Here is a 25233-nt window from a genome sequence, read left to right as displayed (position 1 = left end):
TAGCAAAAATGATCTCTATAGCTTCACAAAAATGTGTAGGTGCTACAGCTGCTAGCTACATTTCATAAAACTGTAGCAGCTACAGCTATTAACTACAAAAATGTATAGTTAGCTACAAAAAGTAGCATGCTACCTAGCTACTCCCCCCTTCCCTATGTATTATGGATTATAAGCAGGGGTTGGAGAGCCAGGGGTGCTGAGGGGGCTGCAGCAAATTTCAGGATTGTTTAGCTGCTAAAAACTGTAACTGAAAAACATGACCCACATCATAAAGACCCATGCGTGCTTTATGATAGAGTTGAGATGTGTTTTCTTTTCATTTTATTTACATATGTTCAAAATCAGACTGCTGGGATAGGCTCCAGCACCCTCCCGGAGACCCTGAGGGAGGAGCGGCTTAGAAAGTGTGTGTGTGTGTGTGTGTGTGTGTGTGTGTGTGTGTGTGTGTGTGTGTGTGTGTGTGTGTGTGTGTGTGTGTGTATGTGTGCAGTGTTTAACACTGGACTTTAGAGCAGAGTGAATCACTTCCTTCACTTCCCTTGCTGAAACACAAGCAGATGTTATAGGCTAGTTCTGTGCATTAAAGTGGCCTAATGTTGTTTTAAAAATGTAAAAACCTCAGTCAGTGTAATGATCTTTCATGTCCATCCATATTTTTTCAACCATATTAATATTCTCCTGCTCAATGCTTGTTGTAGCTTGACAATAGATGTGGCAGAAGTATTTTTTTGCCTCATATTAACAAACAGTCAGATTGGTTGAATTAATTGATTGATTAATTAATTGATTAATTAATTGATTAATTGATTGGCTCAATTAATTTGCATAAAGTTCATCCAGCAAAGGAGAGCAGAGACAGCACAACAGAGGTGTGTCTCAGCAAAGGAGAGCAGAGACAGCACAACAGAGGTGTCTCTCAGCAAAGGAGAGCAGAGACAGCACAACAGAGGTGTGTCTCAGCATAGGAGAGCAGAGACAGCACAACAGAGGTGTGTCTCAGCAAAGGAGAGCAGAGACAGCACAACAGAGGTGTGTCTCAGCAAAGGAGAGCAGAGACAGCACAACAGAGGTGTCTCTCAGCAAAGGAGAGCAGAGACAGCACAACAGAGGTGTGTCTCAGCATAGGAGAGCAGAGACAGCACAACAGAGGTGTGTCTCAGCAAAGGAGAGCAGAGACAGCACAACAGAGGTATGTCTCAGCAAAGGAGAGCAGAGACAGCACAACAGAGGTGTCTCTCAGCAAAGGAGAGCAGAGACAGCACAACAGAGGTGTGTCTCAGCAAAGGAGAGCAGAGACAGCACAACAGAGGTGTGTCTCAGCAAAGGAGAGCAGAGACAGCACAACAGAGGTGTGTCTCAGCAAAGGAGAGCAGAGACAGCACAACAGAGGTGTCTCTCAGCAAAGGAGAGCAGAGACAGCACAACAGAGGTGTGTCTCAGCATAGGAGAGCAGAGACAGCACAACAGAGGTGTGTCTCAGCAAAGGAGAGCAGAGACAGCACAACAGAGGTGTGTCTCAGCAAAGGAGAGCAGAGACAGCACAACAGAGGTGTCTCTCAGCAAAGGAGAGCAGAGACAGCACAACAGAGGTGTGTCTCAGCATAGGAGAGCAGAGACAGCACAACAGAGGTGTGTCTCAGCAAAGGAGAGCAGAGACAGCACAACAGAGGTGTGTCTCAGCAAAGGAGAGCAGAGACAGCACAACAGAGGTGTCTCTCAGCAAAGGAGAGCAGAGACAGCACAACAGAGGTGTGTCTCAGCAAAGGAGAGCAGAGACAGCACAACAGAGGTGTGTCTCAGCAAAGGAGAGCAGAGACAGCACAACAGAGGTGTCTCTCAGCAAAGGAGAGCAGAGACAGCACAACAGAGGTGTGTCTCAGCAAAGGAGAGCAGAGACAGCACAACAGAGGTGTGTCTCAGCAAAGGAGAGCAGAGACAGCACAACAGAGGTGTGTCTCAGCAAAGGAGAGCAGAGACAGCACAACAGAGGTGTGTCTCAGCAAAGGAGAGCAGAGACAGCACAACAGAGGTGTGTCTCAGCAAAGGAGAGCAGAGACAGCACAACAGAGGTGTCTCTCAGCAAAGGAGAGCAGAGACAGCACAACAGAGGTGTGTCTCAGCAAAGGAGAGCAGAGACAGCACAACAGAGGTGTCTCTCAGCAAAGGAGAGCAGAGACAGCACAACAGAGGTGTCTCTCAGCAAAGGAGAGCAGAGACAGCACAACAGAGGTGTGTCTCAGCAAAGGAGAGCAGAGACAGCACAACAGAGGTGTCTCTCAGCAAAGGAGAGCAGAGACAGCACAACAGAGGTGTCTCTCAGCAAAGGAGAGCAGAGACAGCACAACAGAGGTGTGTCTCAGCAAAGGAGAGCAGAGACAGCACAACAGAGGTGTGTCTCAGCAAAGGAGAGCAGAGACAGCACAACAGAGGTGTCTCTCAGCAAAGGAGAGCAGAGACAGCACAACAGAGGTGTCTCTCAGCAAAGGAGAGCAGAGACAGCACAACAGAGGTGTCTCTCAGCATAGGAGAGCAGAGACAGCACAACAGAGGTGTCTCTCAGCATAGGAGAGCAGAGACAGCACAACAGAGGTGTGTCTCAGCAAAGGAGAGCAGAGACAGCACAACAGAGGTGTGTCTCAGCAAAGGAGAGCAGAGACAGCACAACAGAGGTGTGTCTCAGCAAAGGAGAGCAGAGACAGCACAACAGAGGTGTGTCTCAGCAAAGGAGAGCAGAGACAGCACAACAGAGGTGTCTCTCAGCATAGGAGAGCAGAGACAGCACAACAGAGGTGTCTCTCAGCATAGGAGAGCAGAGAGAGCAGGGTGTGTCTAAGCTGTGGTAGCTGTGTCGGTTATATATGTAAAGCTGTATCTTATTCACAGTGTTTGTCACAAAATAACATTTCAGCACCCCCAACTTAAAACACCTTCCTGTGTGCCTGTTTAAAAGCATAGTTCTAACTAAATTAAGCTTGAAAGGCTGGAGTTAGAATAGACAGGATCACCAGTGTGTGTGTGTATGTGTGTGTGTGGCTTAATGTTCTGATACAAAGACCTTTAGGAAAATGCCAAAGATTCAGACTCCTTACACTAATGCAATCTGAACAGAGCTGCCGGGCACACTGCTACTGATGTTTTCACATGTGTGTGTGTGTGTGTACCCTGTACTTTTGTGTGTTTAATAGGAGCACAAAATACATTGCTGGGTCAAAAGTCTGGGGACATTTCACCTTCTTTTGAAATCAAGGTAGATGAATAAGGTAAAAGGTTCTTCATGTAATTAGAAAAGGAAGTGGAGTTAAATACCTGCTTATAAATAATAAAATGAAAAGTAAAGACAACAATAGATTTGTTTTACTTTAATATGACTTTAGGGCTTAGGACTTTAATAAATAAACCTTGTTGTTTGACAGTACTGGATGGTGCATTTCAGTTACAATTCCTTAAGCTGCATTACTTCTCAGTTGCAGGCGTCAAATTTGGCATGTTCATGAAAGACAGTGAACATGTGCTGTTTTTTGATTAAATAGCTGTGAAAGTCAATTTACAAATCACTACTTCCTCTTTTTATTTGCATTTTACCTACTGTCCCTACTGTTTTAGAATTGGGTTTGCATATTATATGGGGCAACCGTGCTGTATGGTTTGATGTTGACGTCAGAAAGTAATGTAGCTATTACTTCTCAGCCAAACTGGTGTGCACACAACAGGTAACGCAAACATGCCTTGTTTTTTGTTGTGGCTCACCCAGTCAATTCCTCTAACTAAATGTGTAAGAAGTCATTGTTACCTCTTAAGCCATATTCAAGCGGGATTAGTTTGATCAGTAATGTAATATGTGCATATGTGGACTTTTGTGTTAACATTATGTGACAGGTGCCACACTTAGGGTAGCATTAGGCTAATATAGTGGGTTCACTGAACCCATCAGGCTAAAAAAATGTGTTGCTATGCAAGAGGTACTTTTGAGATATTTCATTTTCCTTCATGTAATTTGGCCATCACCCAAAATACTGTAGATTTCAGTAGTCTTGTCATGAAGGATGAAGGAATTGAGTCAAATCAACCTCCATTTTAGCTGTTAGCCTTGTCCTCAAAAAGGCGCTGCTTTCTACCCAGTTTTGTTATTAAATTATTGTGATGTCGATTCAAACAGGACTAGTATTACTGAGGGAGGGGATCATTTGTTATAATTTGTCATTTCTTGATCGGACAAGAAAATTTATCATTCAGCTGTCTGACAAACTTTTACTTGTTTCGGACGAATGAAGTAAACCCGGTTAGGCTGTAATATTGTCAGTTAGTGTAAATAGACAAAAAAAAAATATTAAATTTGCAGCACTTACCTAAATAACAGCAATAACTCTAGGTGGCAGTTCCCTGTCCACACTGACCTTTACACAGTGACTGATCGTGTTTGTGGTTTATTTGGCTGTTGGAACAAATGCGACACCTTTATTTACAGACAGAGGTGCTTCACATCCAGCTAAAATCCACAGGGAGCCAAAAACATGTTAACTCTTACATTACTTGAGACATTGTTTCAGTCTATTGACAATATTAACAAGACATTACTTGTGGGGTACTTGTGATAACTTGGTGGGAGGGCAGAGATATTTTACTATATCCCTCACAAAAAAACAAACAAACAAAAATGCTGGGGTTGGTAGTTTTAGATTTTCTCTGCGCCTGCTGTTCCTCTCTCCCAGCTTTCTCTCTACTTAGGAAAGAAGTGCATATTAGTAGTGAGAACGACTGGTGCATGCACTTACCAATCAGCTCATGCCTTCACTCAAACTGGCCCTCTGCCTCACAAACAGCACTTGACCACGCCCCCACATACCCAATTCTGATGATTATATGTACCAATCTACCAAATAAGTTCAAACTATGGTTCCACAGTAAAAAAACAAGTAAAAACATTGAGATCTTGGATATTTACAGTGACGTTTCTTTTAAAGTGAAGTTCAAGATTTGTCCTGGGTTTAAATACAAAAAAAGGTCTCACATTTTCGTGTTGCTACAGAAACACAAAGAGTTTTAGTTCACAGACGGGACCTTATTTTAGCCACACCCCTGCATTTTAGAGCAGAAAGTAAGGCTGTATCCCTGCCCTCATGGCCACATGGTGAGCAGTTATATCGGAAGTAAAAGTGTCCCATAATCAATGTTTGTGTGTAACATATTAATATATATCTAATAACATATCTAAATTAAGAATTATCAATACTAAACACACATTTTCTGCATTTAAATGTTATGTTATGTGTTATGATTGTTTTGTGACAAACTGTAATAGTATATTATTTATTTTAATAAAATTAACATTATTTATTATTAACCTTATTATTATAACATTATTATTATTAACATTAAAACAAAAGGATTTTTCAACTTTGACTTTGAACTATTTCTGTAGAACATGCATGTTTTGTAGAATTGATATTGTTGCTTTTTACAGTAGGAAACCATCACTGTGAAATACTTTCATCTTCTTTTTTTCTTCTTTTTTTTTACAAATCACCAGTTGACATTTTAAAATGTCATGATGTGTGAACAAAAATATTGTTGAATAAATGTGCATTAAGAGTTAAAATGTTTTTTCTTCTATTGAAAAGCTACTGTTTCAGAGAAATGAGCTTTCTGAGACAGCACTGAAATCTAGTTTAGCGTCTGGTGTGTTTGTTGTTTGGTATGTCTGATAAGCCCATCTGAAGCGAGTTAATGCAGATATTAGACACAGATGAGCGCTGGGACAATAATGTTCTGATATCTGTGTTTTTCTCTTTCTTTCCGCCTTTATTCATAACTACAAACAACTCCCTGTCCCTCAAAGGGTCTTATCAGAGTCCCCAGCCTGTCCTCCTGCAGCCTTCACTGGCCAGCAACACAAGATTTCTACATAAATTAAAAACATATTAACTCTCCTATGTTCCCCATGGTAAACACTTGAAGAATCCAGACCCTAACTTAACCAGAGGATCAGCTGTATGTCTGGAGAAGTGAAGTTTATTTGTTTGCGCGCAGATACGAGACACCTAGCTAGCCCGTAAGACCCTGGGCTGATGTAGTTTTATAGCAGGACTGATGCCAAGATTAGGTTCAGCCTATACATGACAAATGGCAGGTGTGACAGACATGACCATGTAGGGATAAACAAGAATAGACAGAAGAATGTTTTAAATACAGTCACAGTACAGGCACATGCAACACTAAACACATTACAGAGCAGTACGTTCTACACACTTCTGTTACACTTTACTAAATTATGTCTCAAGAGTTTGGAGCTCATTGAATCAAATGGAGAAACTGTGTGGGAGTGCACAATCTCTCAGTGTCAACCATATTAGTGTTTGTGAGCAGAAGAGGCGATATTTTTTATGATTTGAATTTAATAAAGAAATTATTTTTGCGTTCCTTGTTTTGCTGTTTGTCTTTCTTTGATAAATGCAAAGTCATGCAGTGCAGACTCGAACCTGTTGGTCGTACAGACCTAGAGATACAGAAATCTCAGCACTTGAACTAACCTACAGTACATCACACAGTACTACTTTAAATGAAATCCGACTCCAGTTCTGCACAGTTTAGTGTTTTCTCTACTCCGGTGCACTTCATCGGTTAAATATCAAGGTGAGGTAGACTGTTTTGGACAGGAATAACAGCATGTAGTGTTGTATCTTCCCAAGGCTTGAATTTGACAGTGCTACTTAAAGTAGACTTTCAGAAAAAAGGGTAGTAGCATAACACCTTGTCCAGAAATAATTTTCAAAATGCTGCGATTTAAGCAGGGGTGGGAAAGGAGATGTGTTTCTATACTGCCACTAAAAGCTGAATTCCACAGATTTTTCTAAGTTTCTGCATAATTAAATATGTAAGATGTAAACAAAGTCATCCAGAGTGGTTTGAAGTGAAATCCTCATAAATGTTCACAGTAATGCTGATAGGAACCAGACATCTAAAGATGCCTCTAAAAGATAATTGTTACATGAAATGGTTACAAATTTGTGGCCTGATGCCTGAGACATTCCTTTACGATTGTTTTGAAAGCAGAATTTGATTAAAAAATTATTTTTACATGTATTTTTTGTCTTCATGGTGGAGAAGTACATGCTGGGTGTTGTGAAGCAAAATATTTTCCAAATAAAACCTTTTTTTTCAGGTTTACCACTATTTTACGATCATTAGCATCACATATAAAAACTCAGATGATGTGTGTAGGTTCATTGGGGGTTTTCAATAGTAAAATGACTATATAACGACCCTTAATTCCTATCAGAACCACTGTAGAGAAATCTGAGTCAGTAAGTTTCTCTTTACCATTTCACGTCAAACTCTGAATGACTGTACATAAAAATTTGAAAAATCATTGGAATTCACCCTTTAAGATAGGTAATCAATGTTTACATTGCTACTTACACACAACATTCTCAAAGATATATCTGGAATACTTCATACCAATAATGTCAGACCAACAAAATACAATTTGGGCAAGACATGCATGCACCCGCAGAGGAGGTTGTTATGTAGACATGCAGCCTTTGGTCATGTGAATCCATTGTCCAAGCTGAAATTGTGCAACTGCTGGAAATAGCTGATATAATTGTACCCTTGAAAACTCAATATATGACCCCAAAGTACTAAAATGTCTTTTTTTGGCTGAAAAGGTCTCTGAGATAGCCATTCCTAAGAGAAGGACACTTGAAAAAGAACAATTTTGTGTGTGTATGTGTGTGTGTGTGTTCATAGAGGCTGCTTATACTAATATCTCCTAGTACAAAGGAGTGTTTATTGAGGTTGTTTATAGACAAGTATTTCCTATTGTTTATGTATTAATGTCTTCTATTCTAGTGCATGGCATTGTTTGACGTGGACTAATATACCTGTTCTTTGTAGTAATGTGAAAAAGTTATAACAACTTGCAGTTGGACTTTCCAGTGGTGAGTCTCCATTGGCAGTACAGTTTAGTTAAAAACTAGACTTAATCCATGTTTGGGAATCAAGCCCTAACTGAATAGCACGAGCAAGAATGTTAATGTTGCTAATATATAATGAAACCAAATAGTAACCAGCTAATATTTTCCACATTATATCATTCTTTATGGTGGCTACTAGTTTACATTTAATTCTTAGCTACTTTAGCATGTTTGGTCAAACAGCTTCTTTAAGTACTGTGCACCGTACTGTATTAAAAAAAATCTTTATACAAATTTATATGTAATTATATCACACATTTCCATTGAATTGAATTGAGTCAGAGTACATAGACTTTGTTACTACAAGGTAAAATGCAGTTTGCATAATGTTGATGTTCTTTCAGTTTGTACATCAAACAATCCCTTTATTCATTCTTTTTTACCTGTAAGTGATGCAGTTTGTGAAAATAAATGATTGATTATTTGTTATCAGCAGCACTAAAGCCAACTGCTGATTTCTGAACATTTCTTTTGTGGTGTTTTATTTCTTTAAACCATTTTTTCTGGGCTGGCTATATCACCAACTTCCCTTCTTTATGAATTTTCACTGAAACAGATCCATTTAGCTGTTCAGAGGTTCCACAGCATTTACCCTACACTTTTAAAATTAAAGCTTCCAAATTGGCTCTTAGCTTGGGTGTTTTTCTCTGCTTCAAAAACCCATCCATCCATCCATCCATCCATCCATCCATCTATCTCTTTTTCAGTTTATCATTTGGCTTTAAGTTACAGTGTAATATGTCTTTGACCAGTCATCCAAACCTAGAGTTCAATAACGCAAGTGACCACTGGAGATGTGGCTGTGCTGTGTGAGAAGATTTAGTAAGTAATCAATTTGTTTTGCTGCAGTCGGTAGTTAACAGAGGAGGCTCAGGCTGTTTTATCAGTAAGGGTGAATTGCGCTGGCGGCCATCTCTCATTGGTTCCTGTCTGAAGGAGCTCTTGAATGCTGTGTATCGAGCTGTGGAGCTCAGTGGGATAGATGATGCCTTTGTCTGGCGTGTGTGTTTTTCTTTGTGATGAGGTTTGTCGATAATCACACCTGATTTGACCCGTTTGGTTTTTATCAAAGAGATAGATAAACCCATGGCCATGTTGAATCATCTCAGCTCACAGATACTGCTGCCCCTCTTCTGCTCCCTCAAAGCTAGAGCTATGTCTCTTAATGAAATCATTTTAGATTTGAAGAGTATATCCACCATCATTAATCCTTAGAAGTTTAGAATTGTTGATGTTGTTTAGCTATCCCAGTAACGTAGTTACATAATTACATAATGAATTACATTTACATTCAGTTTACATTCTGTATAGACATGTTCAAAGTTAAATTACAAAAACTTTTTTTTTTCTGTACAGACAGCAATAACTTTTCAAATCATTCAAATCATAGTCATCTGTCTTCTCTTTACAAACACTAATGTGGTTTAGATTGAAAGTTTAGGATGTGCACCTTAGATGCATATCTGCACTTTAGTGAACTATGAGTCAGAGGTAATTCATATAAAGCTACAGCACTGCTTTTGTCATTGCCAGCATTAAATGAGCATTGTCAACATTTGCATCTACACCATTTTCCACTGGTCATCTGTAAACCTTTCAAGAAGCACTACTGTCATAATATTCAGAACTAAGTTCTAATAATGGGGGCAGTCATGGGCTGGAGGTTAGGGATCCAGCCTCGTGACCGGAAGGTCGACGGTTCTATCCCCAGAGCCGACAGCACATGACTGAGGTGTCCTTGAGCAAGACACCTAACCCCCAACTGCTCCCCGGGTGCTGCAGATTGGGCTGCCCACCGCTCCAGGCAAGTGTGCTCACTGCCCCCTAGTGTGTGTGTGCGCGCTCACTAGTGTGTATGTGGTGTTTCACTTCACGGATGGGTTAAATGCGGAGGTGAAATTTCCCCGTTGTGGGACTAATAAGAGTCTCTTAATCTTAATATCCAGAATAACGTTCTTATAAAAGTAATGTCCAGAATGAAATAATAAAATTAATATCCAGAAGAAAAATCTAATAAAAACAGTATCTGAAGTACATTTTCAAAACTTATCCAGAAAGATATTTTAATAAAAATATTATATTCAGTGAATATGTAATAAACATTATAGAGCATGAGGTTTTAATAAAATTAAAATCCATAGTGAGGTTTAATAAAATGAATAGGAAGTTCTAATAAAATCAAAATCCAGAGTGAAGGTATATTAAAAAGGTTGTCTAAAAGTTCTGATTACATTCACTTCATTATAGAATGGACAGAGCTATAGATGACTCTAAAATAAAAAAAGAAATCAAAAATGAAGTTCTAACAATTTATAACCAGAATGAAGACACACACACACACACACACACACACACACACACACACACACACACACACACGCACACACATCTTCTAAGACGCTTCTTCTGGGTCGCGGGGGGAATGAAGACATATATGATAAATTTATTGTATTGAAGGAGGTTTTTATAACATTAATTTCCAGAATGCAGTTCTAATTAAATTCATGTCCAGAATAGTTCTAATAAAGTTAATATCCAGAGTACAAATTTATAGTAGCTTGTTGTCAAAGTATCTACTTACACAGATCTTAAAGCTGATTTTTTGACTTTGATGACACATTATATATTATTTCTCATTTAGTAATCATTATTCTGAATTCTGAGTGAAATATCTAGGTAACTAAATAACAAATATGTATTTTTTGGTTCCTGGCCTATTTTATTTAAACTTTTATTGTATAACCTGGGTAAAAATAAAGCCTGTTACTCTGACAGATGATTTGAAATAATGTAAACAGAAGTGTGTTCGCAGTAAAAATCCACTAGACTGTCTAGATTGATGGTGGGAAGGTTTCTATTGGCAGTGAGCTAACTAAAGACAAATCTGCAGCCAGACTGTATATCCTGTATATGAGAGATGATGATGTGGAAGGTGATTGCTTTGCTGTCAGGAGGCACATCAGGGAATTCAGTTAAGCTCTGAAAACTCTGTGCTGTGTTTCTGGTTTATATCAGAGATTTTCAGGCCAGGTTTAGTGGACCATGCCCAGTCCATAGATGACTTCTAGTCCTTCAAGTGATAAGAGATTCAAGTGAAACACATTCACATAGTGGAGATTCAGATGATGTGTGTGTGTGAGTATGTAAGTGCAAGTATACGGTCAGATTGAGCTGTAAAAGATGCAGTAGGGCAGTAAATCTCCCAGTGTGTAATTCCTTCTGTCTACACATTTCCACGCACTGCCTCAGGGAGGAAGGGCAGCTGAAGGTCAAAGGTCACATCAAATCACTTTCCTTCTGCACATACACTGAGCCAGGAATAGAGCCCTAAAGCGTGGAAGGAAGTGACAATGTGATCAATTTATCAGCATGCAGTTAAGCTGTTCATGCTCCACCTACAAATGCACTATTTTGTTGCTACTGTTGTGATGTTGGACAAGCTTTACAGAACACTGGCAAAAATGACCATTCAGTCTAAAGAGAAACTGTATGAGTTATTCAGTCTCTGCTCTGAATTATTCTGTATTCACAATGGATCATTCTATGTGTACTACAATTTATTCAGTATCTACTGTACATTACTTAGAAATATCCTTGCAATCATTAGTATCTACCATGAATCATTCAGTATTTACTGTGACTTGTTCAATATGAATTATTTAGTAACTACTATGATTTATTCAGTATATACTATGACTTATTCAGTATCTCCTATTAATTACAGTGATTATTAAGAATTATTCAGTATCTACTCTAAATTAATCAACATCTCCTATAAATTATTTGGTAACTACTATGAATTATTCAGTGACCACAGTGAAACTGTTGAGGTAGTAGTTACAACAGTTTAACTGAAGCTTGGACCCACATTCACACCTTTAGAATTTTAGGGGTTAAAATAACCAAATATATAATTTCTTTCGTGCTCCTCTGAAAGTGTTTCCTGTCTGCAGTGTGCAAAGTGGAGCCAGGCTGTTCAGGAGAGGCTCTCACACTCATAGATGTCTGTGAATATTTAAAGCTGAGGAAATGAGATGTGCTGAATCTCCGTCCTCCTTCATGCATCACACTCCTTCACTCTTCAATATGTGTGTGTTGATGCTGCAGTGACATGTGAGTGGTCATACATTGCATGTTGAACGTCTGGGGCTACCTGTCTTTTTACCTGTCTTTTAGGAAAACAGTAGGAGGGAAACAATATGGCATGTGTTGTAAACACTAGTTGCCAGTATTATTGACCATGCTGGTGGAGAAAAATGCAAAAGCCACATATTTTCTCCCCTTGTTGTGATGTCAGCACTCATCAGCACTCAAAGCGTTCAATCTTTGAAGCACCTTTGGACCAAAATCGTTTCAATATGGGCTTTTAACATTAGGTTGGAAAAGGAAACTGTCAAATCATTAATAAGGCAAAGCCTGCTCTTCATGCCAAAGAAGACACTTTGATGAGTATGAAACTGTGGAAGAGTGTGGAAGATACATCATGCATCAGCACAGAGCTACTTTATGATCACTAAACCATTGCAGGGAATTTTTTCTTACTGTACTAGAAAGGCAAATGTAGTCAAGCATAGAATTTCTAAAGAAGACAAGGAGTCTGTAAACTTTGACCAGGCAGTGGAAATGTGGGCAAGTAATGTTGTAATTGCAGTGTGTGGATTCTCTAGCTGGGATTCCAGTTGTGCTGAGAATAAGATTAACAAGGCTTTTGTTGTACCACAGTATTGAAAGCTGAGTGTATTCTTGCATCTCCTCTTTCTGTTGTTTTTCAGCAGAGAACTTTTATGTTAGCTGTTTCGTTTGCATGTGTTCTGAACTGCTTGAGTTGCACCTGTTCCATGACGACAGGGATGAATTTTGCACAAACTAGTCTCTATTTCAAGACGACAGCGTCTGGAGATACATATCAACAGCTATAGAAATGACTGGTGCCGACATCTTAAGCAACTTTCATGAACAGGGGCAGTTGGGGGCAGTCATTGGCTGGAGGTTAGGGAACCAGCCTCGTGACCGCAAGGTCGCCGGTTCGATCCCCAGAGCCGACAGCATGGCTGAGGTGTCCTTGAGCAAGACACCTAACCCCCAACTGCTCCCTGGGCGCTGCGGATTGGGCTGCCCACTGCTCCGGGCAAGTGTGCTCACTGCCCCCTAGTGTGTGTGTGCACTCACTAGAGTGTATGTGGTGTTTCACATCACAGATGGGTTAAATGCGGAGGTGAAATTTCCCCGTTGTGGAACTAATAAAAGTCACTTAATTGAAATAATAAGAATATTAATAAGAAAACACATAAGCAAATCTATTTGGGATTACTATACAACCTCATGCGGTTTGAGGCAAGTGTTTGATGATTTAGGCATGAAATTGTTGGGCTGTAAGTTTTCTGTCTTGTAAGCTGTATTAGTTTTGTAGATCCAGTGCTAAAACTTAAGAAGCAAATTTCAGATGCCAAACACATCTTTGCTGATTGACTATGTTAGGAGTAAAAGGAGAAAAGTAGCTAAATTAGATTTTTCCAATGACCATTTGTACTATGTAGGATTTGTTATTATATACAATATTATATCTTTAAGGTTGATCCAGTCCCATGAGAGAAGCTGCAAACAACCTTTAGTAGCAATGATTAAAGATTTAACAGATGCTATAAGAGAGAGTTTGATGGCAGTCAGGCTTGGATGTGCATATAATTTTTTTTTGCTCTGCTTCATTCTCATGATGAAAATGATCATTTATTATAAATAAATCAATATATAAATTTATGCTTGGTTTTCTGAGATACCAGCAACATTAAGATTCACCAGTTCTTGCAGTGGATTACGTGACAGTTGCACCAACTGGGGAAAGTGCTTTTACATCTAAAATCTGGAAAGTCGTCTCAGAGTTTATTTATTTATTTATTATTTAACCTGCAGCTTTTTATTCTTTATTCTTATTCTCAAAACACCCATGTGGCTCACTTTTTTTTCTTTCCTTGGCACTGATATGAGTATCAAGCACTGTGGCATTGCTGGGGCTTTTACAAGGAGTGTGCATGGGAACTAGGTTTTAGGTTCTAGATGCCAATATTTTTCACTATTCAGGTGTTTCTGCATCTGCAAAAGAGGATTGTAATTTAGACCATTTTCAAATTATTTAAAAAAAAGACTAAATCATTTTACTGCTGCCTGTCTCTGAAAGGATTCTGATAGTTGTTCATTAAAATCTTCAAATTCTCATTTTTATTCACTGAAATGTTAAATCAGAGGGTGTCTGCTAGGAAGCAACATGTACATATACACAATTTCAGATTTTATATAAGAACATATAACATCACAATATGTATGTTTTAAATATATTACCAGGATGGATGTTACACTTATGTTATTATTATTATTATTATTATTATTATTAGTATTAGTATTAGTATTATTATTAAGGCTGTTCCCTTGAAATTTCAGTGATGAATGATGGATATGCGGGAACATTAAACAGTGGAAATACAGGGATCACCCCCTCTAGCTAACATTAGCTAGAACCAAAAACAATGAAAAAATATTTTACTGTACTTAGTGATACTCATTGAGGAGAAAAATCATTGTGCAGACACCCACACGTACACACCAATTACCACTGTGCTAGTTAGCTCTAGTGTTAACGTTGATTCATTAGCTGATTTAAGGCATCCTCTATTACAGCACCCAAAAGATTTTCCATTTCCAGCACATTTGAGAGCTGCTAAATTTTCCTTTGTTCTATAGATTTTTTTAGCCTGCTAGCACCCGTGCACCACTGTATTATGGCTGTGTATTACCATTATTATCATGGTTTTTTTTCTGTAGTAATTTTTATATCTGGTCATTAACTGGTACTGGAATGCAGAAATTAGTCAGAATGAATATCCATAGTTTTTTACACACTGTACACTTTATTATAAACCTTTTATTTGAAATAACCTTGCTGATGAAAAAGTTTGTACTTTCAGATTATAGTGAATTCAGAATGCATTTAAAAGAATGAATCATTTTGAATGATGGCTGCTCTCTGTAAATGACTCTTTGTGGGCCTTTAACAAACTCCATCACACAATCTGCTAGAAAGATCTCTGCAGAACAGTCTTAATCCCACGCAGCTCTCCTTAAGATGCAAGCTCTTCTGGGAAATTTATTGTTCAGTCCATTGTATTTATTCTGTACTCACTTGCATTCACAGGGGTTTGTCTTGGAGCACCTGTCAGTTTGAGCCTCCAGTGTTGAAATATGATGGAATTTATTTATGTATTTATTGACAGGTGCTGGCCAGAATTTTTGTATTTCTGTCTGACATACCTGTGAGTTTTGGCCTTAGATGGCCCATTAGAGTGTTTTTTGACTTGCTGTTGAAATGTGGGGAAGGTGTTAGAGAAGGGATAAGTTAATATTTGCTAATATAGTATTAATATATTAATATTAATACTATATTAATATAGTAGAGTTAATAAAATCATACATGCCTGATTGGAAGCTGTTTTTGCAACAGCAAAAAGCTGCAAGGGTGGAAGGCAGGATACACCCTGGACAGGTCGCCAGTCCATCGCAGAGCAGACAGACACTCACACCCAGGGGCAATTCAGCATGTCCAATTGGCCTGACTGCATGTCTTTGGACTGTGGGAGGAAACCCACGCAGACACGGGGAGAACATGCAAACTCCACACAGAGAGGACCTTGGCCGCCCGGCCGGGGAATCGAACCCAGGCCCTCCTCGCTGTGAGGCGACAGCGCTACCCACCACGCCACCGTGCCACCCCAGGACCATTCAGCCAATTTCAAATTCAAGCTGTGTTCCTATAAAAAAAGTAATTTGTTGTGATCTATTTAGACGCAAGGCAGTAATAGAGATAAGAAAGTAATAGTAGTAAGCTGAACATATTCACTCACTGGTCACTTTATTAGATACACCTTGCTAGTAAAAGTTTGGACCCCCTTTTGCCTTCAGAACTGCCTTAATTCTTCATGGCACACTTTCAACAAGGTGTTGGAAACATTCCTCAGAGATTTTGGTTGGTTACTTGAGTTCCTGCTGCCTTTCTATCATCTCTAACCAGTCTGCCCATTCTCCTCTGACCTCTCACATCAACAAGGCATTTTCGTCCACACAACTGCAGCTCACTGGATATTTCCTCTTTTTCGGACAGTTCTCTGTAAACCCTAGAGATGATTGTGCGTGAAAATCCCATCAGATCAGCAGTTTCTGAAATACTCAGACCAGCCCGTCTGGCACCAACAACCACGCCACGTTCAATGTCACTTAAATCCCCTTTCTTCCCCCATTCTGATGCTCGGTCTGCACTTCAGCAAGTTGTCTTGACCACCTCTACATGCATAAATGCATTGAGTTGTGGCCATGTGATTGGCTGATTAGCTATTTGTGTTAACGAGCAACTGAACAGGTTGCTTGTTAACACAAGTGGCCGGTGAGCGTACAAACCATCATTTACAAGGTACTTTCCATTCAAAGTAAAGTTGAAAGATTTAGATTTACCAGGAGTTTAATTTTCAAATACAAAAAAATATTCACAAAATGCTGTCCTATGGTTTCATGTCACTATAGAAACAGTTTTAGTCCATGGGCAGAGCCTTATTTTAGCCATCATAGAGCAGGAAGTGAGATTGCTTCCCTGTCCCTCTTGACTACATGGTCAGTGTTTATAGTCCCTAGTTTTGAGGTAAATGTGTTCCAAATTTACGTATCATTAAAAATTGCCACTACCAAGACACATATTTTCTTTACATTTAAGTAAATTAAGTAAATGTATGTGTTTTAATGAATAATATTATGATTAATGGATGTACAACTGTTAAAAGCTTGAGTACCGAAAGTTTCTGTAGTGTCCTGACTGCTTTGTTAGTGACCGAATTGAATGTTCAGTCATTTGTTTTAGTAAAATAAAAATAAATAAGGTATAGGGTCACTCAACGCAAAATGATTTAATCTAAAGTCCAAATGACCAAGTAATTGCTGAGGTATAAGCTTCCATTACTTGTTAGCTACATTAGTCTTGTAGCTTTAGTGCAAAAACAACTACATAAACTTCAGACATCAAACATGTTTTGGCTGATTGACCTGTGTAAATTTTCTTCTATCCCTTTCTTCTATCCCTGTGCTATGGCTTTTCTTTTTCCATGACAAATCTTAGACTGATCAACAATCCCACTGATCTGCCAAAAATCACACCAGACTGTTGCTGTTCCTTTCAAATAGACGTTTAAGGGTGGTATCCTCTCCTCCTCCATCCTACAGTTTGAAGAAGACACTGTAATTACACTTTGCCTCTCTCTCACACCTCCGCCATGCTCACCTCCCTCCTAATCAACACTTTTCAATTAGTGTTCTGACTGGCGCCTGCAGAGTAACGTGTAAATCCGGAGTTTGCTAGCAGTCAACAGTTCTCATGACTCAAGGATTCTGCAATCCCAATTCCAAAAAAGTTGGGACGCAGTGTAAAATGTAAATAAATGTTAATGAAAACAGAATCCAATGATTTGCAGATCTCATAGACCCATATTATATTAACAATAGAACACATATCAGATGTTGAAAGTGAGACATTTACCATTTCATGAAAAACATTAACTCATTTAGTACTTGATGGCAGCAACGCATCTTAAAAAAGTCGAGACAGGTCCACGTCTACCTGTGTAGCATCCCCTCTTCTTTTAACCGCAGTATCTAAATGTCTGGGAAGTGAGGAGACTGGAGTTTTGGGAGATGGAATGTTGTCCCATGCTTGTCTGATGTAGGATTCTAGCTGCTCAACAGTCCTGCGTCTTCTTTGCCGGATTTTTTTTTTTCATGATGCACCAAATGTTTTCTATGGGTGAAAAGCCTGGACTGCAGGCAGTTCAGCACCCAGACCCTTCTTCTGTGAAGCCATGCTGTTATGATGGATGCAGTATGTGGTTTAGCACTGTCTTGCTGAAATATTCAAGGCCTTCCCTGAAAGAGACGTTTTCTGCATGGCAGCATATGTTATTCTAAAACCTCTATATACTGTTCAGCTTTCAGAGTGCCATATCAGATGGGTAAGCTGCCCACACCATAGGCACTAATGCAACCCTACACCATTAAAGATGCAGGCTTTTGAACTGTGTGCTGCTAACAAGCTGGATGGTCCCTCTCCTCTTAAGTTCACAGGACACCACATCCGTGCTTTCCAAAAATGAAGTTTGAATCATCTGACCACAGTTTTCCATTTTGCCTCAGTCCGTTTTAAATGAGCTTTGGCCCAGAGAAGACGGCAGTGTTTCTGGATTGTGTTGACATATGGCTTCTTCTTTGCATGATGCAGCTTAACATGCATCTCTATGTACCTCTTACTTTTCCAGCCTTTTGTTACCCCTGTGCCAACTTTTTGACATGCATTGCTTCCATTAAGTTCTAAATGAGTTAATGTTTTTCATGAAATGGTTAAATGTCTTACTTTCAACATCTGATATGTGTTCTGTGTTCTATTCTGAATGAAATATGGGACCATTCAAAAATTACAGTTGGAATTCCCGAACTACTGTAAGATTTCCAGAACCATTATATGAATTCTACAATCACAGTAAGTATTCTAGAACCAGAGTAAAAAAGAGCCTCAAAAAGAAATCACAATAGAACATCTAGAAATAGATAACCACAGTAAGTAGAATTCTAGCACCACAGTTAGAATTCCAGAACCACTGTAAGAATTCTAGAACAATAATCAGAATTCGAGAACCACAGTGAAAATTCTAGGGGCCTCAGTAATAATTCTAAAATGATGGTAAGAACTGTAGGCTTCTTAAAGCATTAAAGAAGTGCTTTAGAGCAGAGGTGCTGACAGGAATTCCAGGACGAATGTAGTAATTAATTTTTACTTACATATCTACAGTATGTCTGTGGAGAGCAAAGCATGGTACTAATACAGATACAGAACTCAGATAAAGTTTGTGGAGGCAAGCATATCATTTCACTGGCTTAGGTTTATTATATCTTACTTCACTCTTTAGCTATCAAGTGACCTCTGAACTGATAACTGTTTAATGGTCTTAGGACTAGTAATACAATCCCAAAATGGCCAAATCTTTCCTCTTGTTTGCTTTAGCACACATAAAGCTATTAACTGTGTTTTTCCTTTACATTCCCAGCGCAGTGCGCCCGTGTGAAGTGTGTGAAGGGACTGGTGAGCATGTGTGTTGCATCAGGGCTGACGATGCTGGTTGATTTGCAGACAGCCTCGGGCCTCAGGCAGTACAGGCAGCATGGCGATGGAGCTGGGTAATAAGCTTCGGACTGCAGGAGGGAAAAGTCAATACATGTAGCGAGGCCCTCCTACACCCTAATGAAACACCCTGGCTGCTCTGGCTTCCTGTGTCCTCTACATTACTCCTGGGGAGAATAGAGCCACATCACTGTGAGCTAGCATAATGTGATCTTTTGACCTCTGGCAATAATAGGCAATAATAATAATAGGATAATATGTAGGATACTGGGAAACTACTAACTGAAAAATAAAGAAGAAGTGAGTTAAAGTAGATAGAGTGTTTTTGGAGAATTGTGTTGTTCAGTGGAAAAAATCTCTTTTGAAGAGATTGATGTTTGTTGGAGAATGATGGTATTTGTTGTAGAATGGTGATGTTTGTTTGAGAATGATGGCATTTGGTGAAGAACAATGCTGTTTGTTGGAGAATGATGCTGTTTGGTAGCCAGTGATGGTGTTTGTTGAAGAATGGTGGTGTTTGGAATGATGGTGTTTGTTGGAGAGTGATGGTGTTTTTTGGAGAATAGTTGTGTTTGGTGGAGAATAATGGTATGTGTTGGAGAATGATGGTGTTTTGTTGAGAATGATGGTGTTTGGTGGAGAATAATGGTGTTTGTTAGAGAATAATCTGAAGGCCCAAGCTCTCAGCATCTGATTATGAAGCCCTGCACGAGTTAGCTTGGGTGTGTTATTGCAGTGGAATAAACACTTGTGGTCTCTTCTCCAGATCCATTATGGACTTCAGGGTACTCAGGTACAGTGATCCCTGTCCAATTACTCGACAATAATTAAGCTAGCCCAGCAAAGCTCAGATCAATAGTAGTGTTATTGCAGGATTCTATCTGTTGCCATAAGCTTTACCTGGTCCCATTTCTTCCTCTCGAGAGAGGATGTCCTGACTGCAGCCAAGAGTAAGTTTGCCCACAGAGTGCCCAAGAGCTTCCTTATTGAGTTCTTAGTTCCTGCTGTATTAAATCCCAACACCAACCCTGTCTGTCACTCAAAGGTCTTGGGACACACTCTTGTCTGAGTGTGCGTATATGTGTGTGGTTTGGGTTTGGCTGACCCTGCATTCACTAGCTGCACCTTGCTCTCCTCAAGAGATATTTCATTTATTATCACCTGACAAAACTGAAGGTTTAATTTTAAATCCCGTCAATCCCACCCCCACACCCTCTGAAGGCACCTTGCTTGAAGGAATCATTCAGTGAAAAATTAAATTCACAGTTTTCTCCCTTACTCTAAATACATGTCAAAGCCAAGATGATTAGCCAAGGTTAGCTTCTTTACTTTTGCACTGGAGCTATGAAGCTAATGTAGCTAACTAGTAATGGAAGCTTCTACTCCACCAGTTATTATGGTCACAAATCAACTTGTGTATTTGATTGCTTATATCTATAAACATGGAGTGAAATGTGAAATCCACACATTTGTGGACATGATGTCCCAGATGTGCTCAATCGGATTCTGGTCTGGGGAACAGGCGGGCCAGTCCATAGCTTCAATGACTTCATCTTGCAGGAACTGCTGACACACTCCAGCCACATGAGGTCTAGCATTGTCCTGCATTAGGAGGAACCCAGGGCCAACCGCACCAGCATATGGTGTCACAAGGGGTCTGAGGATCTCATCTCGGTAAGGCTACCTCTGGCGAGGACATGGAGGGCTGTGCGGCCCTCCAAAGAAATGCCACCCCACACCATTACTGACCCACTGCCAAACCGGTCATGCTGAAGGACTCCAGACTCTGTCACGTCTGTCACATGTGCTCAGTGTGAACCTGCTTTCATCTGTGAAGAGCACAGGGCACTAGTGGCGAATTTGCCAATCCTGGTGTTCTCTGGCAAATGCCAAGTGTCCAGCACGGTGTTGGGCTGTGAGCACAACCCCCATCTGTGGATGTCGGGCCCTCATACCATCCTCATGGAATTGGTTTCTAACCGTGGCCTGCTGGAGGTCATTTTGCAGGGCTCTGGCAGTGCTCCTCCTGCTACTCCTTGCATAAAGGCGGAGGTAGTGGTCCTGCTGCTGGGTTGTTGCCCTCCTACGGCCTCCTCCACGTCTCCTGGTGTACTGGCCTGTCTCCTGGTAGCGCCTCCAGCCTCTGGACACTACGCTGACAGACACAGCAAACCTTCTTGCCACAGCTCACATTGATGTGCCATCCTGGATGAGCTGTACTACTTGAGCCACTTGTGTGGAGTCCGTCTCATGCTACCACGAGTGTGGAAGCCTCACCAACATTCAAAAGTGACCAAAACATCAGCCAGAAAGCAGAAAGGTACTGAGAAGTGGTCTGTGGTCCCCACCTGCAGAACCACTTCTTTATTGAGTGTGTCTTGGTAATCGCCAATAATTTCCACCTGTTGTCTATTCCATTTACACAACAGCTGTGAAATAGATTGTCAATCAGTGTTGCTTCCTAAGTGGACAGTTTGATTTCACAGAAGTTTGATTTACTTAATGTTTTATTTATTTTTTATTTATTTGATTTACTTTAAGTGTTCCCTTTATTTTTTTGATCAGTGTATATTAGCCTGTCTGTTTGAGTTCCAAGTTCCACCAATATGTAGTAATTGGGACTATGCGTTGGAGAAATGCAACTCTTTATTTGTAGAGAATCACCCATGTAGTGAAATTAATAAATTAATAGATAGATATAATAGATATAATTGAATGATATTTTTAGTGCAGTAGCCAAGGGTTGTGTGAGTTCAATAAATACATCATTATATATCAGTTTGAAATACTGGTTATAAAATATAAATGTTTGTCTAATACTGCTGTTTTTATTAAAGTGAATATCTGTCAGTACCAATATGATTCAGATATGATTCTACATCCCTGCTAATTGAAACTACTTAACAACTAGTCATGACTTGAAGCAATAGTGTGATTTAGGCATGCAGACACAGCTTAAAGGGTAGTTCTACTAATTTTTCCAAATTTACATAGTCATTCACTTTGGTTTGATGTGAAGTGGTTCATTGTAGAGAAACTTACTGACTCAGATTTATTTACAGTGGTGGTGATAGGAACCAGAGGACAACATACATATAAACAACAGAAAATAGTGGTAAAACTTTGATAAAACGCTGAGGCATCACACAGTATATTTGCAACAATTTCATGTAGAAACTTTCTGTAAGGGAGCTTTTAGAGGCATTAAACCACTCCGAATGACTTTGTTTAATTCTTATCTATGTAATTATGCAGGAATTTTGAAAAATCAGGGGAATTCCACTCCAAAGCTAATCTTTACTCTCAGATGAGATGACCTTCTATTGAAGTACCATCTCCATGAAGGAACTTGAGTGTCCTTTTTTTGGCATGAATTTTGTGTTCTTATGTACTTTTGTGTTGTTTGGCTTTGTAGCTTGTAGCATTTTGACCTTTTTAAGCCAGCATAGAACACAAGTTAATAAAGGCAAATGCTGTGGATATAAACTGTAAAGTATGTTTGAAGCTAACGTAGCACTGCTGGAGTTTGTTCGCTGGAGTTTGCTTGTGTGGATTGATAAGGGTGTAAAATGCAGAGGTAAGGCCAATCTGCCTGCCCTGGGGCACAGAGAGGAACATGCTGGATCATTTGGATCATCCAGGCCGGACCTGCTGCTGTAATTGGCCTGGCTGTGACTCCATGGCATTTAAATCAGCCTCTATCAATTATCCATCTGCTGAGAGAGGGAGCAGGCCATTTGTGTGTGTGTGTGTGTGTGTGTGTGTGTGTGTGTGTGTGTGTGTTGAAGACAGCAGAGAACAGGCAATTTGTTTGTGTGTTTATGTGTGTACAGGACTATAGTTGTCTGTGTAGGAGAAGCTGAGCATTTCTGTGCATGTGTGTGTGTGGGGTGGTTAGTGTTGTTTTTTGGCAGGTGGCACTGAATTGAAAAATGACTCCACAGTTTATTCCAACTGTGTAACTCTCACAATGGATAAACTTTTTTCTCTCCTCTGCTGGTTTGGCCACAGTAGACATTAACAAGCAGTACACACACAGGAACTGGCTGGAAAACATTTGGCTATCGCACTGTGAAGCCTCAAAACATTCAGCGTCAAACCTTTACCACATCATTGTAGCCTGTTCATGCGGGTCCCATAGTGAAGTAAACACCTTTAATCCATTTAAAAAAATGATATGTATTAATATGTACTTATTTTACAACCTGAAACCAGCCTCTTGAAAATCAAAACTTATATTTAGAAAATGATATTTAATCAAATAATGCTAAGTAGGAAGAGCTGCCTTTCTCACTTTTTTGGCTACTGGATAAGAGATATGATGCAGTACTTTACTGTAGAGTAAATTAAGCACAGAATGCAAGAATCAAATGGTATGTCTTATTTCCACTGGAAACCATTCCTGTCCTGTGGATGGTCTTTCCCTCATTCCCATTTCATAAAAGTGTATGCAGGCCTTTTCCTTTTCTTTGCTTTTCCTTTGTGTTATTAAAGGGTCTTTTTTCCATTGCCTTACACCCTATGTCAGCAATTTAAGCTACTGTCTTTTATTGTGACGTCTTGGCTGTTTGAAATTAAAATGCAGTGGAAAGCAGCCTGCAGACTGCAACAAATAATGATGGCCATTCTAACTTGTTTCAGTGAGTCCATTAATTGGCTGAGCTCACCATTAAGAACCGACTCGGCTCTTTCAGCTCCAAAACGACTCTTCATTCAGTAGCATTGGCGTTTTTTTTTTTTTCTTTCAAAATTAGCCAGGTTAGTTTAAGAAATATAAAACTATCAAGATGTTGCAGTAATACTGCTTCTGCGCTCTCACTTAGTGCTCTTACAGCTGAAACGTAAATGTTGAACTGGCGTGTCGTACCTGTGTGAGGTTGTTAAGAGTCTCTTGAGTGGTCTCCCTCATTTGTGCTTTTTCATTTGACCTGTAAATTATTTTTGCTAGATTATTCAAGCTGAACATCAGCATAACAATGATGGTGTTTCTTGAAACCTGTAATAGTATTTGGTGGAGAATGATTATGCTTATTGGAGAATATCAGTGATTGCTTGAAAATGGTGGTGTTTAATGGAGAATGATGTTTGTTTGAGAATGATGTTTGGTGGCGAGTGATGATATTTGGAAGAGAATGAAGGATGCCTGATGGCATTGAGAATGATGGTTTTGGATTTATGTGTTTGATGAGTTGACAGTATTCATGTTAGATGGAGAATGATGGTATTTGGTGTAGAATAATGGTGTTGGGTGAAAACTATTGGAATAAATTGCAAAATGATGGTATCTGTTGCAAAACAATGGCATTTTTGAAGAACACTGGAATTTGTTAATAAACGCTGTGTTTTGTTAGTTAACTTGAAGCTGTTGTGCATTGGCCAAGAGTTTCCTGTGGTCAGCCTAAACCGTATCCGTCTGTCAGAACAATCAGTAGATAGAGAATACAATGCAGTGTTGTGCTAGCTAAAGGGCTTAGCTTTTATGCACACTAGAAAGAACAGTGTATGAAGTGTGTGCCACAGAGCTCTGGGTGGTGACAGTCTCGGTCCTGTGTCAAAGTTTTGCACCCTGCTAAAATAAGCACCCCATCTCAGTGTTAGCTTGACGCTAAAATACTTATTTTTGGGTTCTGTAGGAGTTTGCGGCCCTGACAAAGGAGCTGAACGCCTGCCGAGAGCAGCTTCTGGAAAAAGAGGAGGAGATATCAGAACTGAAGGCTGAGAGGAATAACACCAGGGTGAGTGGAGACGCCTGTCTTGGAACAATACACTCTATACACATTGCAAATTTTTATTGTGGTGATAAGACGTTGTGGGTTTAAAGATGTAAATATCTGACCTCACAATAGTTTAATCACTAATCAGATCTTTCCATGATTCACATCAGTTTGATTACCTTGGAATAATTCAGAATTCAGAAATTTCAGTAATGAAAGTCTTGCATAATTCTATGGTTGAGATGTAAACAAAGTCCTTCAGAGTGTTTTGATGTGAAAGAGGGCCTTGCAGAATGACTTGCTAATACTAATTTATGTCTACAACACAACGATAACCATTATACTT

General features: G+C 39.6%; 1 protein-coding gene across 7 annotated transcripts in view; it reads left to right on the top strand.

Annotated features, from left to right (window-relative positions):
* Nucleotides 1-25233, top strand: part of ppfia2 (PTPRF interacting protein alpha 2) — a 262245-nt gene that overhangs the window by 135686 nt on the left and 101326 nt on the right. For all 7 annotated transcript variants that reach the window (XM_017709122.2, XM_017709119.2, XM_017709121.2 and 4 more), the window contains one exon: nucleotides 24807-24908. In XM_017709122.2, coding sequence (XP_017564611.1) covers nucleotides 24807-24908 — 102 coding nt within the window. The remainder of the gene's footprint in view (nucleotides 1-24806; nucleotides 24909-25233) is intronic.

The sequence above is a fragment of the Pygocentrus nattereri genome, chromosome 1, assembly GCF_015220715.1.
Source record: "Pygocentrus nattereri isolate fPygNat1 chromosome 1, fPygNat1.pri, whole genome shotgun sequence".
Classification (NCBI taxonomy): Eukaryota; Metazoa; Chordata; class Actinopteri; order Characiformes; family Serrasalmidae; genus Pygocentrus; species Pygocentrus nattereri.
This window is presented reverse-complemented; position numbering and strand designations above follow the sequence as displayed.